Source organism: Stegostoma tigrinum, unplaced genomic scaffold, assembly GCF_030684315.1.
Source record: "Stegostoma tigrinum isolate sSteTig4 unplaced genomic scaffold, sSteTig4.hap1 scaffold_463, whole genome shotgun sequence".
In the NCBI taxonomy this organism is placed as follows: domain Eukaryota; kingdom Metazoa; phylum Chordata; class Chondrichthyes; order Orectolobiformes; family Stegostomatidae; genus Stegostoma; species Stegostoma tigrinum.
The window spans coordinates 52,193-69,187 of record NW_026728391.1 but is presented as its reverse complement, the minus strand read 5'-3'; the positions used below and the strand labels follow the sequence as shown (position 1 = coordinate 69,187).

General features: G+C 59.6%; 1 protein-coding gene across 8 annotated transcripts in view; it reads left to right on the top strand.

The window, feature by feature from the left end:
- The first annotated feature begins 9,795 nt into the window (after positions 1-9,795).
- The window catches only part of LOC132208548 (utrophin-like), a 35,222-nt gene continuing 28,022 nt past the window's right edge, over positions 9,796-16,995 (top strand). For 3 of the 8 annotated variants that reach the window (XR_009444668.1, XR_009444667.1, XM_059644047.1), the window contains exon 1: positions 9,796-9,953. Coding sequence is in view for 4 of the 8 variants with exons in the window: in XM_059644045.1 (XP_059500028.1) it covers positions 16,338-16,660 (323 nt within the window). In the remaining 4 variants the exon portion in view is untranslated. Of the gene's footprint in view, positions 9,954-15,382; positions 16,661-16,995 lie in introns of those variants that run through there. The other 5 variants (XM_059644045.1, XM_059644044.1, XM_059644046.1 and 2 more) reach the window with 4 other exon arrangements.

Genomic DNA, 16,995 nt, shown 5'->3' with positions numbered 1-16,995 from the left:
AGCCCTGTCGCGCTCACTGGGACTGGCCCCCTCGCAGCCCTGTCGCGCTCACTGGGACTGGCCCCTCGCAGCCCTGTCGCGCTCACTGGGACTGGCCCCTCGCAGCCCTGTCGCGCTCACTGGGACTGGCCCCTCGCAGCCCTGTCGCGCTCACTGGGACTGGCCCCTCGCAGCCCTGTCGCGCTCACTGGGACTGGCCCCTCGCAGCCCTGTCGCGCTCACTGGGACTGGCCCCTCGCAGCCCTGTCGCGCTCACTGGGACTGGCCCCTCGCAGCCCTGTCGCGCTCACTGGGACTGGCCCCTCGCAGCCCTGTCGCGCTCACTGGGACTGGCCCCTCGCAGCCCTGTCGCGCTCACTGGGACTGGCCCCTCGCAGCCCTGTCGCGCTCACTGGGACTGGCCCCTCGCAGCCCTGTCGCGCTCACTGGGACTGGCCCCTCGCAGCCCTGTCGCGCTCACTGGGACTGGCCCCTCGCAGCCCTGTCGCGCTCACTGGGACTGGCCCCTCGCAGCCCTGTCGCGCTCACTGGGACTGGCCCCTCGCAGCCCTGTCGCGCTCACTGGGACTGGCCCCTCGCAGCCCTGTCGCGCTCACTGGGACTGGCCCCTCGCAGCCCTGTCGCGCTCACTGGGACTGGCCCCTCGCAGCCCTGTCGCGCTCACTGGGACTGGCCCCTCGCAGCCCTGTCGCGCTCACTGGGACTGGCCCCTCGCAGCCCTGTCGCGCTCACTGGACTGGCCCCTCGCAGCCCTGTCGCGCTCACTGGGACTGGCCCCTCGCAGCCCTGTCGCGCTCACTGGGACTGGCCCCTCGCAGCCCTGTCGCGCTCACTGGGACTGGCCCCTCGCAGCCCTGTCGCGCTCACTGGGACTGGCCCCTCGCAGCCCTGTCGCGCTCACTGGGACTGGCCCCTCGCAGCCCTGTCGCGCTCACTGGGACTGGCCCCTCGCAGCCCTGTCGCGCTCACTGGGACTGGCCCCTCGCAGCCCTGTCGCGCTCACTGGGACTGGCCCCTCGCAGCCCTGTCGCGCTCACTGGGACTGGCCCCTCGCAGCCCTGTCGCGCTCACTGGGACTGGCCCCTCGCAGCCCTGTCGCGCTCACTGGGACTGGCCCCTCGCAGCCCTGTCGCGCTCACTGGGACTGGCCCCTCGCAGCCCTGTCGCGCTCACTGGGACTGGCCCCTCGCAGCCCTGTCGCGCTCACTGGGACTGGCCCCTCGCAGCCCTGTCGCGCTCACTGGGACTGGCCCCTCGCAGCCCTGTCGCGCTCACTGGGACTGGCCCCTCGCAGCCCTGTCGCGCTCACTGGGACTGGCCCCCTCGCAGCCCTGTCGCGCTCACTGGGACTGGCCCCTCGCAGCCCTGTCGCGCTCACTGGGACTGGCCCCTCGCAGCCCTGTCGCGCTCACTGGGACTGGCCCCTCGCAGCCCCTGTCGCGCTCACTGGGACTGGCCCCTCGCAGCCCTGTCGCGCTCACTGGGACTGGCCCCTCGCAGCCCGTCGCGCTCACTGGGACTGGCCCCTCGCAGCCCTGTCGCGCTCACTGGGACTGGCCCCTCGCAGCCCGTCGCGCTCACTGGGACTGGCCCCTCGCAGCCCCTGTCGCGCTCACTGGGACTTGCCCCCTCGCAGCCCTGTCGCGCCACGGGGACTGGCCCCTCGCAGCCCTGTCGCGCTCACTGGGACTGGCCCCCCGCAGCCCCTGTCGCGCTCACGGGGACTGGCCCCTCGCAGCCCTGTCGCGCTCACTGGGACTGGCCCCTCGCAGCCCTGTCGCGCCCGGGGACTGGCCCCTCGCAGCCCGTCGCGCCCGCGGGACTTGCCCCCCGCAGCCCCGTCGCGCCCGCGGGGACTTGCCCCCCGCAGCCCCGTCGCGCCCGCGGGGACTGCCCCTCGCAGCCCTGTCGCGCCCCGGGACTTGCCCCCCGCAGCCCCGTCGCGCTCACGGGGACTTGCCCCCCGCAGCCCCGTCGCGCCCGCGGGACTTGCCCCTCGCAGCCCCGTCGCGCTCCTGGGACTGGCCCCTCGCAGCCCCGTCGCGCCACTGGGACTTGCCCCCCGCAGCCCCGTCGCGCTCACTGGGACTTGCCCCCGCAGCCCCGTCGCGCTCCTGGGACTTGCCCCCCGCAGCCCCGTCGCGCCCAGCGGGGACTTGCCCCCCGCAGCCCCGTCGCGCCCGCGGGGACTTGCCCCCCGCAGCCCCGTCGCGCCCGCGGGGACTTGCCCCCCGCAGCCCCGTCGCGCCCGCGGGGACTTGCCCCCCGCAGCCCCGTCGCGCCCGCGGGACTTGCCCCCCGCAGCCCCGTCGCGCCCGCGGGGACTTGCCCCCCGCAGCCCCGTCGCGCCCGCGGGGACTTGCCCCCCGCAGCCCCGTCGCGCCCGCGGGGACTTGCCCCCCGCAGCCCCGTCGCGCCCGCGGGGACTTGCCCCCCGCAGCCCCGTCGCGCCCGCGGGGACTTGCCCCCCGCAGCCCCGTCGCGCCCGCGGGGACTTGCCCCCCGCAGCCCCGTCGCGCCCGCGGGGACTTGCCCCCCGCAGCCCCGTCGCGCCCGCGGGGACTTGCCCCCCGCAGCCCCGTCGCGCCCGCGGGGACTTGCCCCCCGCAGCCCCGTCGCGCCCGCGGGGACTTGCCCCCCGCAGCCCCGTCGCGCCCGCGGGGACTTGCCCCCCGCAGCCCCGTCGCGCCCGCGGGGACTTGCCCCCCGCAGCCCCGTCGCGCCCGCGGGGACTTGCCCCCCGCAGCCCCGTCGCGCCCGCGGGGACTTGCCCCCCGCAGCCCCGTCGCGCCCGCGGGGACTTGCCCCCCGCAGCCCCGTCGCGCCCGCGGGGACTTGCCCCCCGCAGCCCCGTCGCGCCCGCGGGGACTTGCCCCCCGCAGCCCCGTCGCGCCCGCGGGGACTTGCCCCCCGCAGCCCCGTCGCGCCCGCGGGGACTTGCCCCCCGCAGCCCCCGTCGCGCCCGCGGGGACTTGCCCCCCGCAGCCCCGTCGCGCCCGCGGGGACTTGCCCCCCGCAGCCCCGTCGCGCCCGCGGGGACTTGCCCCCCGCAGCCCCGTCGCGCCCGCGGGGACTTGCCCCCCGCAGCCCCGTCGCGCCCGCGGGGACTTGCCCCCCGCAGCCCCGTCGCGCCCGCGGGGACTTGCCCCCCGCAGCCCCGTCGCGCCCGCGGGGACTTGCCCCCGCAGCCCCGTCGCGCCCGCGGGGACTTGCCCCCCGCAGCCCCGTCGCGCCCGCGGGGACTTGCCCCCCGCAGCCCCGTCGCGCCCGCGGGGACTTGCCCCCCGCAGCCCCGTCGCGCCCGCGGGGACTTGCCCCCCGCAGCCCCGTCGCGCCCGCGGGGACTTGCCCCCGCAGCCCCGTCGCGCCCGCGGGGACTTGCCCCCCGCAGCCCCGTCGCGCCCGCGGGGACTTGCCCCCCGCAGCCCCGTCGCGCCCGCGGGGACTTGCCCCCCGCAGCCCGTCGCGCCCGCGGGGACTTGCCCCCCGCAGCCCCGTCGCGCCCGCGGGGACTTGCCCCCCGCAGCCCCGTCGCGCCCGCGGGGACTTGCCCCCCGCAGCCCCGTCGCGCCCGCGGGGACTTGCCCCCCGCAGCCCCGTCGCGCCCGCGGGGACTTGCCCCCCGCAGCCCCGTCGCGCCCGCGGGGACTTGCCCCCGCAGCCCCGTCGCGCCCGCGGGGACTTGCCCCCCGCAGCCCCGTCGCGCCCGCGGGGACTTGCCCCCCGCAGCCCCGTCGCGCCCGCGGGGACTTGCCCCCCGCAGCCCCGTCGCGCCCGCGGGGACTTGCCCCCCGCAGCCCCGTCGCGCCCGCGGGGACTTGCCCCCCGCAGCCCCGTCGCGCCCGCGGGGACTTGCCCCCCGCAGCCCCGTCGCGCCCGCGGGGACTTGCCCCCCGCAGCCCCGTCGCGCCCGCGGGGACTTGCCCCCCGCAGCCCCGTCGCGCCCGCGGGGACTTGCCCCCCGCAGCCCCGTCGCGCCCGCGGGGACTTGCCCCCCGCAGCCCCGTCGCGCCCGCGGGGACTTGCCCCCCGCAGCCCCGTCGCGCCCGCGGGGACTTGCCCCCCGCAGCCCCGTCGCGCCCGCGGGGACTTGCCCCCCGCAGCCCCGTCGCGCCCGCGGGGACTTGCCCCCCGCAGCCCCGTCGCGCCCGCGGGGACTTGCCCCCCGCAGCCCCGTCGCGCCCGCGGGGACTTGCCCCCCGCAGCCCCGTCGCGCCCGCGGGGACTTGCCCCCCGCAGCCCCGTCGCGCCCGCGGGGACTTGCCCCCCGCAGCCCCGTCGCGCCCGCGGGGACTTGCCCCCCGCAGCCCCGTCGCGCCCGCGGGGACTTGCCCCCCGCAGCCCCGTCGCGCCCGCGGGGACTTGCCCCCCGCAGCCCCGTCGCGCCCGCGGGGACTTGCCCCCCGCAGCCCCGTCGCGCCCGCGGGGACTTGCCCCCCGCAGCCCCGTCGCGCCCGCGGGGACTTGCCCCCCGCAGCCCCGTCGCGCCCGCGGGGACTTGCCCCCCGCAGCCCCGTCGCGCCCGCGGGGACTTGCCCCCCGCAGCCCCGTCGCGCCCGCGGGGACTTGCCCCCCGCAGCCCCGTCGCGCCCGCGGGGACTTGCCCCCCGCAGCCCCGTCGCGCCCGCGGGGACTTGCCCCCCGCAGCCCCGTCGCGCCCGCGGGGACTTGCCCCCCGCAGCCCCGTCGCGCCCGCGGGGACTTGCCCCCCGCAGCCCCGTCGCGCCCGCGGGGACTTGCCCCCCGCAGCCCCGTCGCGCCCGCGGGGACTTGCCCCCCGCAGCCCCGTCGCGCCCGCGGGGACTTGCCCCCCGCAGCCCCGTCGCGCCCGCGGGGACTTGCCCCCCGCAGCCCCGTCGCGCCCGCGGGGACTTGCCCCCCGCAGCCCCGTCGCGCCCGCGGGGACTTGCCCCCCGCAGCCCCGTCGCGCCCGCGGGGACTTGCCCCCCGCAGCCCCGTCGCGCCCGCGGGGACTTGCCCCCCGCAGCCCCGTCGCGCCCGCGGGGACTTGCCCCCCGCAGCCCCGTCGCGCCCGCGGGGACTTGCCCCCCGCAGCCCCGTCGCGCCCGCGGGGACTTGCCCCCCGCAGCCCCGTCGCGCCCGCGGGGACTTGCCCCCCGCAGCCCCGTCGCGCCCGCGGGGACTTGCCCCCCGCAGCCCCGTCGCGCCCGCGGGGACTTGCCCCCCGCAGCCCCGTCGCGCCCGCGGGGACTTGCCCCCCGCAGCCCCGTCGCGCCCGCGGGGACTTGCCCCCCGCAGCCCCGTCGCGCCCGCGGGGACTTGCCCCCCGCAGCCCCGTCGCGCCCGCGGGGACTTGCCCCCCGCAGCCCCGTCGCGCCCGCGGGGACTTGCCCCCCGCAGCCCCGTCGCGCCCGCGGGGACTTGCCCCCCGCAGCCCCGTCGCGCCCGCGGGGACTTGCCCCCCGCAGCCCCGTCGCGCCCGCGGGGACTTGCCCCCCGCAGCCCCGTCGCGCCCGCGGGGACTTGCCCCCCGCAGCCCCGTCGCGCCCGCGGGGACTTGCCCCCCGCAGCCCCGTCGCGCCCGCGGGGACTTGCCCCCCGCAGCCCCGTCGCGCCCGCGGGGACTTGCCCCCCGCAGCCCCGTCGCGCCCGCGGGGACTTGCCCCCCGCAGCCCCGTCGCGCCCGCGGGGACTTGCCCCCCGCAGCCCCGTCGCGCCCGCGGGGACTTGCCCCCCGCAGCCCCGTCGCGCCCGCGGGGACTTGCCCCCCGCAGCCCCGTCGCGCCCGCGGGGACTTGCCCCCCGCAGCCCCGTCGCGCCCGCGGGGACTTGCCCCCCGCAGCCCCGTCGCGCCCGCGGGGACTTGCCCCCCGCAGCCCCGTCGCGCCCGCGGGGACTTGCCCCCCGCAGCCCCGTCGCGCCCGCGGGGACTTGCCCCCCGCAGCCCCGTCGCGCCCGCGGGGACTTGCCCCCCGCAGCCCCGTCGCGCCCGCGGGGACTTGCCCCCCGCAGCCCCGTCGCGCCCGCGGGGACTTGCCCCCCGCAGCCCCGTCGCGCCCGCGGGGACTTGCCCCCCGCAGCCCCGTCCCGCCCGCGGGGACTTGCCCCCCGCAGCCCCGTCCCGCCCGCGGGGACTTGCCCCCCGCAGCCCCGTCCCGCCCGCGGGGACTTCCCCCCGCAGCCCCGTCCCGCTGACGGCGACTTGGCCCCCGCAGCCCCGTCCCGCTGACGGCGACTTGGCCCCCGCTGCCCGGTCCCGCTGACGGCGACTTGCCCCCGCTGCCCGGTCCCGCTGACGGCGACTTGCCCCCGCAGCCCGGTCCCGCTGACGGCGACTTGCCCCCGCAGCCCTGTCGCGCTGACGGCGACTTGCCCCCGCAGCCCTGTCCCGCTGACGGCGATTTGCCCCCTGCAGTCCTGTCGCGCTGACGGCGATTTGCCCCCTGCAGTCCTGTCGCGCTGACGGCGATTTGCCCCCTGCAGTCCTGTCGCGCTGACGGCGATTTGCCCCCTGCAGTCCTGTCGCGCTCACAGTGACTTGGCCCCCGCAGCCCTGTCCCGCTGACAGCGACTTGCCCCTCCTTCCTGATCTGCTCACAGGCACTTGTCCCCTCCGTCGTAACCCGCTCACAACGACTTGTCCCCTCTGTCCTGTCCCACTCACAGCATCTTGCCTCCCATCCGTCTTGCACAGGTCACCCCTTGCTCAGAAACGGTCTCAATTATCCATGAGCCGGAAACCCTGCCCCCTGTGCCTGCTTCTTAACCATGCATTCTTCTCACCTATCTTTCTATGACAAGTCTCTAACATGTGGCACTCGTGGCAACCCATAAGTTGTTACCCTCTGGGTCCTGCCTTTCAGCCTCTTTGCTAACTCCTTGTCCATAGTCCGCAGGATGTCTTCCCTCTTTCTGCCTATGTCATTGGTACCAACGTGCACGGTGGCCTTTGGCTGCTCACCCTCCACCTTAAGAATTTGTTGCAACCACTCAGACATGTCCTTGACCTTGGCACCAGGGAAGCAACACACAGCCCTGGTGTCTCAAATATGGCGACAGAATCTATGCCCCCAATGAATGAGTCTCCAACCACGCTCGTTCACTTGGATTTGCCTGACCCTGTCCCACAGCAGGGTGGTTTGTACCATGGACCTGGCTACTGCTGGTTATATAACTGACCCAGTTTAGTTTTAGATCAGTGTTAACCTTGGTTTAGTGGATAGCCAAACACCTGAGTAGTCTACAATACAGGAGATATACATTCTGAAGCTCACGGATTCTGTGACAGTCAAAGACAAGCACTGAATTGTTCTAACCTGATTTCCAACACCTGGCCCGTAGCCTTGCATGGCTTGCATAGCACTTGCACATTTAAAAAAAAATAAATGTAAGGATGATGTGAGTGTAAGGACGTGGAATTTTTTGGATATGGTCATATTCTCTCTTGTTGGAGCTGATTGCTGCTTAGCACTTGTGTGGTGCCAATGTAACTTATCCTTTCTCAGGCCAAGCCTGATCGTTGTCCAAGTCTCACTGGATTTTCTCATCGTTGACTTAATGTTGGGTCTAACCAACATTTACATACCCTGCCTATTCTGAAACTCTGTCACTTAATATTACGTCTAAGAAAGACAAGTATCCAATGTGCCTTCCAAACCACTTCAACGACCTCGTCCATTACATTGGGGGATCAACAGGCATACACATCAAGATCCTGAGATCCCTCTGATCATTGGTGCTTGTGAGGTCCCTATGATTCATCATGGGCTCCAAAATCTGTTCGTGCTGTGTCACCTAATCCTTATCCCGTTTGTCCTTACATGAAATAATGTTCTCAAACGCTTCTCAAAAATTCTTCCCAATCCTACTTTTTGCAATCATGATACAAATGAGCATAAAACTTGGAACACTACAGCAACAGGAATGTGCCCTTTGGCCCACCATGTTGGGCCAAACATGACAACAAATGAAAAAATCCCTGTCCTTGATCCATAGTCCTCCATTCCTTGCATATTCGTGCACTTAACTAAAAGACCCTTTTAAATGCTTTCATCGTATCTGCATCCACTACCACCCCGGGCAATGTATTCCACACTTTTAACATGCTTAGTGTGAAATATTTGCCCCTCACATCTCTTTTGAACTCCCCCCCCCCCCCCCCCCCCCCAGCGTAAATGCATGCCCCCGAATAGTGGACACTTCAACTCCGGGGGAGAAATTTTCTGACCGTTAGCTGTATTTATGTATCTCCTAATTTTATAGACTTCTATCAAGCCTGCCCTCAGCTTCTACTGCTCCAGAGAAAACGAAGAGTTTTTCCAGCTCCTCCTTCTCGTTCATACCCTCTATTCCAGTCAGCATGCTGGTAAATCTCTTCTGCACCCTGTCCAAAGCCTGCACATCCTTAGTGTAATGTGGCGGCCAGAATTGAATGCAATACTCTGTGTGGTCTCAACAAAGTCTTGTAAAGCTGCAATGTGACATCCTGACTCTTGCACTGAGTTTCCCTCAGCATAAAGACAAGCATGCGATATGCCTTTTTGACCACCCTATCTACTTGTGTGGCTACTGTCAGGGAGTTATGGTCTAGGACCCCAAGATCCCTCTGGACTTCACTGCTGTTTGGGGTCCTGCCATTAACTGTGTATCCCTTTCCTTAACACTTGGTCTCCTAAAATGCAACACCTCATGCCTGCCCAGATTAAATTCCATCGGCCATTTCTCCGCTCGAGTTTGCAATTGGTCTGTATCTTGCTGTGTCCTTTGACAACCTTCCATGCTGTCCACAAGTCCATTGGTCCTTATATCATCTGCAAACTTACTAATCCCCCGTCTACATTTGCCACCAAGTCATTTACATATATCACAAACAGCAGAAGTCACATAGATGCGGAACACCACTCGTCACTGAGCTGTAGCCAGACAAACAGCTTTCCACCACTGAGACGGCAAGAACTGTAGATGCTGGAATCAGAGTTCACCAAGTGTGGAGCTGGAGGAACGCAGCAGGTCAGGCAGCATCAGAGGAACAGGAAAGCTGACATTGTTGATGCTGCCTGGCCTGCTGTGTTCCTCCAGCCCTACACTGTGTTATCTTTGTTAGCCTTCCACCGCAACCGTCTGCCTTATATGGGCAGGCCAAGTCACCATGGATCTCATGGATCTTAATCTTCTGGATGAGCATACCATGAGGAACCTTGTTGAAAACTTTCGTAAAATCCATGCATATGTTATCAACTGTTCTACCCGAATTGATCACCCTTGTCACCTCCTTGAAAACTTCAACTGACTTGGTAAGACATAACCTGCCCCGTATAATGCCATGCTGGCTGTCCCTTATTAGCCCATACTTTTGAGACATGAGACACCCACCAGTCTGTAGTTTCTTGGAAGGTCCCTGTTTTCCTGCTTGAACAGAGGAACGACTTTATCCACTCACCAGTCTCCGCAACCCCTCCAGTGCCTGGCAAGGATATCAGATCCTACTGAAAGTAGTGTGTTGATGCATTTGTGTCATGATTGTGTTTTGTTTGAGCCCTCACATTCAAAGCAGTGTAAGAATGTCTTTGTGCAGCAGGCGAGGTGTGATGAGACTGAGCCTTCATACAATTGCAAGATGTTGAAAATATGCCATTATTTATGAAAACAGTGATAAATTTCCATGATCAACATTTCTGTTACACTGCAATGATTATCCCATGGCGTGTAAAATCAGAAAGATACGATAAAATGTGATTGGGTCATATGCAGGGAGAATGTTTGCCTTTCATGTCGACAGAAGTAGTGAAATATTTCCATGAATCTAAGAGTCACTTTTCCGTTCATTGAAGGACACAATCATCGCCTTGGAAGCTTCATCACGATACAACATTGCATTTCTGAAGAGGGAAGAAGAAATCAATGTGCAAATTCAATTCCATGGTTTTGGAAGTCCCATTGAGAACACGATTCATTTGCGCCGGCATAATGCTCTGACCGAGAAAGAATTGAAGGTGAGTTTGTAGTTTAGAAGATCGCAGCAATTTATGCATCAACTTCTTCATCGATAACGTTCCATTGCTTTCAAACTGCATTTTCCACTCTGCGAGATAATAACTGTTAGAACAAGCAACAGCATCGGTAGATGGTCTATGGGGAATGCAATGTTACAAAACCCGATCCATTCAACAACATATTTCAGATATGTCAACAAATTAAATATTCCAGCACAGGATAAAACAAGGAAGATGAGAGTGAGGAGGCAATAGTTCTGATGACAAAAGAAGAGAAATTTACCTTTCTCCATTCGAGCAAAAAAGCAGACACACAAATAAATAATCATCTAACAATGCACGTGTGCAACGGAGACTACAGGGGGACTAAGAATGCCGAATTGTTGTCATGCGTATTGCTGAAAGGGTGATTGAAACAGAATCTGTGGTAAATTTGAAGAAATACAGATAATGCATCTCAGGATGTTGGAGAAAGAACATTTACGGACTGAGGCAAATTGTATTGCCCTTTTCAGGAGTTAATAGGTTCATAATGAATTGAAACACTTCCTTCTGTGCTGAAAGCTTTAGTTGCAGCTGGATGACAATTTCTGTTCCTGGTAGTATTTAGCAAACTGTTAAAAGTGAATGTCACTGCACAGAATTCCAAACATGACTCCAATCAGGACAGAAAATATCCAAGGGGTATGATGCGCTGTATCCTCTCATGTTGAACAACGCAGCTACGGATACAATGGAGGCACTGATGATAATCTCCCAAGAATCCTTAGATTGTAAGATTGTGAACATAACACCATTATTACAAAGATCCTTCGACAAAATAGTAAGCAAGTATTGCCAATTTAGGTCAACCTGGGTAGATGTTCATGCCGGCAATGAAAGATGAAATAACAGGGTATTGAGTGTGCTATAACATCCTACAGAGTTAACATCCGTTCATAAAGGGGAAATAACACTTGACAAACTTGCTACAGTGCTTTGAGAAGGAAACAAACATTACTGATGAAGGACCACCAGTTGATGTAGTACATTGAGATTTCAACAAAGCATTTGATAAGGTTCAGCTCATAAGGTGTCTCAAAAGAAAAGAGTCCGTGTGTTCAAGGATAGTATGTTCGGATGGACAGAGGACTGCATCTTAAAAGAAGTAGAGTCGTAGCAGCAGGATGGTAACTTTTCAAGTCATGTATGGCCACAGAGCGAGTGCTGCGGAGGCCGAACACCTCATGTTGACTGGGTTGATTTCGGAAATGGCGTAGGGAATTGCTATGCTTAGGAAAGTTGGGCTACATTCATTGGAGTTTATAAGATTATAAAAAAACTTATTTTTTCGACATTTAAGATTCTTAAGAGGCTTGATAGTGTATATCCGTAGAGATTACTCCCATTTGTGAAAGATTTTACGACCAGAGGCCACATTTTCAAATTGGCTGCCTATTAATTCAGGGAAGAATTACTTCTTTCAGGTTGTCACAATTTATTGAACACTTAAACCAAGAGTTCAGGCAGACCCTCTAATAAGAAACACCACCTCTGTATTAATTCTCTAGATTTGACAGAAGATCGGCCCTGTGAGAGGGTCAGTACTGAGGTATTGAAGCTTTGTCAGAAGGCGAATAATGAGTGCGGGCACTGAAGAAGTGCCTCATTGACAGGGGTTCAGTCCTGACCCCTGTGAGAGTTCATCATTGTCAGGTGGTCAATACTGAGACAATGCTTCCTTGTAAAAGGATCAGCACTAAAGATCTGCCACACATTTTTAGTGTCAGTATTGAGGAAATGCAGCAATATGAGAGGGTCCGAACTGTGGGAGTGCATTATTGTCAGAAGGTCAAGACTGAGGCAGCACCTCATTCTAAGGTGAGGCAGTGCCATACAAATAGAAGGTCAGTCCTGAGATATTGCTACTGTGAGAGGGTCAGAAATAAAGGTGCCTCCTTGTCAGATGGTCAGAACTGAGGGATTGAAGCATTGTCAGAGCTTCAATACTGAGGCCTTGCTTCGTTGTCAAAGGGTCAAATCTGTGGGAGTGCGATATTGTCAGAGGATCAATGCTGAGGCAGTGCCTCATAATAATGGTGTGTTTTTGATGACAGCGTGCATCGAAGTGGTTCTTTTGTGATTCTATCAAGTGCAGTTAAAGGAATGCTTGCCAATTTTCTGAAAGATGAACATTTATTGAGGAAATAAAAGATGGAGAAAGAGTAATTAAAAAGATTAACAAGTAGAGAGTAAAAAAGAATAAGCCTCATGTTCTTGTGGCCGTGAGGGACCCCTCGATCAATGGCTGGCCTGGAGGCTGAGGTTGTTCCTGGCACCGTTCGCGGTCTCGTTCCGAGATGACGTCCAGTGCCGAGGAACAAAATGCTCCCTCTGCTCCGGTGTAACAAACAACTTGGCAAAGAAAAAAACCAGTTACAGAAATAAAATTAACTGTAAAACAGGAATGCTGACAGGACTCATTCAAAGTCAACCATTTCTCAAATATCAAGAAATGTTACCCTTCAGCCCATCCTATTCATGGGGTTGGAACTGCTAGTACCACACGAATGCAGCATCACGACTGAGGCAATGCAGCACTGTGCGAGGGTCAGTCTTAAGGGTCAGTTTTGAGGCAGTGCCTTGATGTTATGGAGTCAGAACATTATTGCCACATGTTCAATACAGACAGTGTGTTGACCCTCTGTCAATGCTTCAATGCCTCAGTGCCTACCCTCTGATAATGAATCACTCCAACAGTTCTGACCCTATCTTGCAAGACCTCAGTATGACCTTTCTGACCCTATTACAGTGGGCCACTGCTGCAGAATTGACCATCTGATAATGACGCAATACCTCAGTTCTGACCCTCTGACAGTTATACAACACCTCAGTCCGCACCCTTTCATCATTCGGCACTTCCTCAATTATGAGCCCTTTGTGAGTTAGTTGTGAGACAAAACTTCATTGCTGCAGTGTCAGTGCTGAGAGCGGGCCTTTTTATTAGCTCATCAGTACCTAATGCACTGGCTAATTGTCAGCAGGTCAGTTCTGAGGCAGCGACTCTTTGCCCGAACCCTGACTCTAAACCCAGCCTCAGCCCTAAACCCATACAAACGCTCGCCTCGGGCTAACCCTCACCTCAGCATTAACCCTAACCCTAACCCTATCCTCAGCGTAAACCCTCCCTACCCTCAGCCCTAATGCTGATCCTCAGACCGAACATCTAGTCTCAGCCCTAAAGTGAGCCTCAGCCCTACCACTAGCTATGGCTTCAGCCCTAAAATGAACCGTAACACACAGCCCCAATTAACGCTTAGCCTCAACCCCAACCCTCGCCTAAGCTCCAAGTCTAACCTCAGCCCTAATCTAACCCCCAATACTTGCCTGCCAGAGAGTTAGTACTGAGGAAGTGCTTTAGTTTCGGAGATTTAGTCCTGAGAATGCGCTTCGTTTTCAGAGTGACCATCTGAAACAGCGTCTCATTGAAATGGGGTCAGAATTGCTGGAATGCTACATGGAATGGTGACAGATTGTAGGACTGTCAGTGGGTCAGATCTGAGGTAGTGCACCAACGGTGGATGGTCAGTCTTGAGGGAGTTCAGAAGATCAACGAAGAGGGAATGCCTCAATGCAATGGCGACAGAACTGAGAGAGGGCCACAGGATTAGAGATATGCCACATGATTGGAGATGGTGGGAAGTGCCTCATTGTCAGCAGGTCCGTTTTGTGGCCGGTTGCCATAGCTGGAGAGTCAGTTCTGAGGCAGTGCGTCTTTGTCAGAGGGTCTGTACTGAAGCAGTGCCTCATTATTCGAGAGGGTTTGGTGTGAGGCAGTATCTGATTGGTGCAAGGTCAGCCCTAAGGGAGTGCCTCTTTGTCAGAGGGTCAATACTGAGTTAGCGACTCATTGTGAGGAGTTCAGAATTGAGGGACTGCCACGTGATGAGAGGGTCAAAACGGAGGTAGTGTGGCTGTATCTGACAGTCCGAAGGGAGTGCCATTGTGAGAAGGTCAGTTCTGAGAAACTGCCTCCGTGTAATGGCATCAGCATTGAAGCTAACCACGTGACGAGCCGATAAATCTAAGTTATTGCAGTAGCATCAGAGGGCCAGATCTGTAGGAGTGCATTATTTTCAGAGGTGAATACTGAGGCACAGCCTCAGTGTAAGGGGGTCAAAATTAAGGGAGTGCCACACAATTACAGGGCAGTACGGAAGTATTCCAGCACTGTGTGCGGCGCAGAATCGATGGAGTGCACCATTGTTGTACAACCACAAGTGAGGCAGCGCCTCATTGTAATGGATCAGAATAGAGTCAGTACTGAGAGTCAGTACAGAGGTCGTGCAGAACTGTGGAGGTGTCAGAACTGAGGGAGAGCACCACTGTCAGCTGGTCAAAAGTGCCCCATTGTCGTAAGATCAGAACTGAGGGTGTGCCGCACGATGAGAGGGTCAATATAGAGGAAGTGACTCTTTGTCAGTGTTAATACCGAAGTATGACCTCATCTTGAGGGGATCAGGCTTCAGAGAATGCCCTGTTGTCAGAGGGTCGGCACTGCAGCAGGGCTGTGTTGTAAGGGGGTCAGAATTGAAGGAGTGCCACCCATTTTAGAAGGTCAGTACAGAGGTAATCTCACACTGTCAGAGGTAAGTCCTGATGGAGTGCCTCATTGTCATTGGGTCAGTTTTCAGGCAGTACCTCTTTGGCAGAGCGTCAGTACTGACTCAGTGCCTGATTGTAATGGGATCAGAATTCAAGGAGTGCCACTGCCTCACTGAGGTACTGCAGCTCTATCAGAGGGTCAGTGGCCTATTGTCAGAGGGTCTGTTTGAGCCAGTGCCTACTTGGCAGAGTGTCAGCAATTAGGGGGTTTGCCTTTATCAGAGGGTCAGAACGAGAGAGTGCATTTGTAGCAGAGTGTCAATACTCAGCCTTGTCCGCCCAAGTCCAACACCAGCACCTCCACATCATCCGCCCACCCTGAGGACTGACCCTCCACCAATGAGCTACTGCCTCACACTGGACTGACCAACAATGAGACACTATCCCTCCAGACCCCCTGACAAAGAAGCAGTGCCTCAGTACTGACCGTCAGGCAAGGATGGCTCTCTGTCAGTCCTGACCCTCTCACAAGGAGACACTGCCTCAGATCATGACCCTCTGACAATAATGCACACTCACAGTTCAGATTCGATGACACTGTTGCCGTACCTCAGTACTGAGTCTCTGTTAGCGTGGCAGTGCTTCAATTCTGACCCTTCTATAATGAGACACTGCCTCAGTATTGACAGTCTGACAATAGTTCACTCCCACTATTCTGATGCTCTGACAGTGCTGCTATACCTCAGTACTCACTAATTAACAATGAGGGTTAGCGTGAGAGGGTGGCGAGGGTTAGGGTTTGGGTTAGGACCAAGGCTAGGGATTAGGTGTGAGGATTGGACGAGGTTTTGGATGAGGGTGGAGTTAGGGTTACTAATGAGGTTAAGTTTGGAGTTCGGGGTGGGGCTCGGGAGAGGTTTTGGGTTAAGGCTGAGGTTAGGCTTAGGGCTGAGTCTATGGTTAGGGTTAGAGCTCAGACCACATTTAGGTTTGGGGCTGAGGCTTCTGCTTAGGTTGAGGGTGAGTGTTAGGCCTGAGGCTAGGCTTAGGCCTGAAGCCACGGTTAGGTTTGGGGTTGGACTGATTAGACCCACTCTGACCCATTACAATGAGGTACTACCACAGAACTGACTCTCTGTCGATAAAGAACATGAGATGCTGTCAGCTTGTCCAAACAGAGGTCCAATATTAAGGAAATAGTGCACTGTTGGAGGGTTGATAAATACAATATAATATGAATGGAGTGCTGCACTGTCAGAGGGTTAATGACGTGGGAGTGCTGAAATAGCGCAGAATCAGACCTGAGAGAGTGCTGCACGTTCAGAGAGTTAGTACTGAGGGAGTGCTATAATGTCAGAGGATTGATATCAAGAGGCACCGCCGAAGGATCAGTAGCGCAGTACTGTCCGAAGGCCAATATTGAGAGAGTTCTGCTGCGTCAGTGGGGGTCGATATTACAGAATTGTGACACTATCAGTGTATCGATGTCAGACGGTCAGTTCTGAGGGAGGGCTACGCTGTTGGAGGGTCAATATTGAGTGTGTGCGCGACACTCAGATGATCACTTTGTTGGAGTTCTGCACTGTAACGGAGTGCCACACTGGCAGCGGGTTAATATTAAGGGAGTGCTGCACTGTCAGAGGGTGAAAGATGAGGGAGGGCTTCTCTTTGTGGGGGTGGGTATGAAAGAGAACCTCCCGTTCGGGGATCAATATTAATGTTGTAGAGTCAGTAGAGAGGCAGTGCTGCACTGTGGAGGGTCAATAAGAAGCATGTAGCTCCACTGGCAAGGTGCCAGTGATGACAGAATGCTGCACTGCCAGAGCATCAGCAATGAGGGAAAACTGTTTTGTCAGAGTGCCTTCGTCAAGAAAGTGCCACTCTGTCGGAAGGCCAATATTAAGGGAGTGCTGCACTGTCACAGGATCAATATTAGGGGTATACTGCACTAACAGAGGGTCAGTGTTGATTGAATGCTTGACTGTTGCAGAGCCAGGACTGAGGGAATCCTGCATCGTTACGGTGTCATCATTGAGGGAGTGCTGCACTGTTGAAGGGCCGATAGTAAGGGAGTGTGACACTGTCAGAGTGTCATTACCAAAGGTGGGCTACAGTATCAAAGGGTGAGTAATGAGGGAATGCTGCGCTGTCGGAGGGTCAGCACTGAGGTGGGCTGTACTGTCAGATCGTCAATATAAATAATAATGTTAGGGGAGTGCTGCATTGTGAGTTGGTCCATATGAAGGGAACGCTGAAACTGTCAGTGATGCTCAGGGTGTGCAACACTGTCAGAGGGAGTGTCAGCACGGAGGCTGACCTTCACTGTAATTGTGTCAGAATTAAAAGACCGGTCAGAGGATATAAACTGAGGCACTTCAGAGCCATCAGAAGGTCGAAACTGAGGTGTTTCAGATCAGTTTGAGGGTGCCTCATTTTAATGTGGTCAGACTTGAGCAAG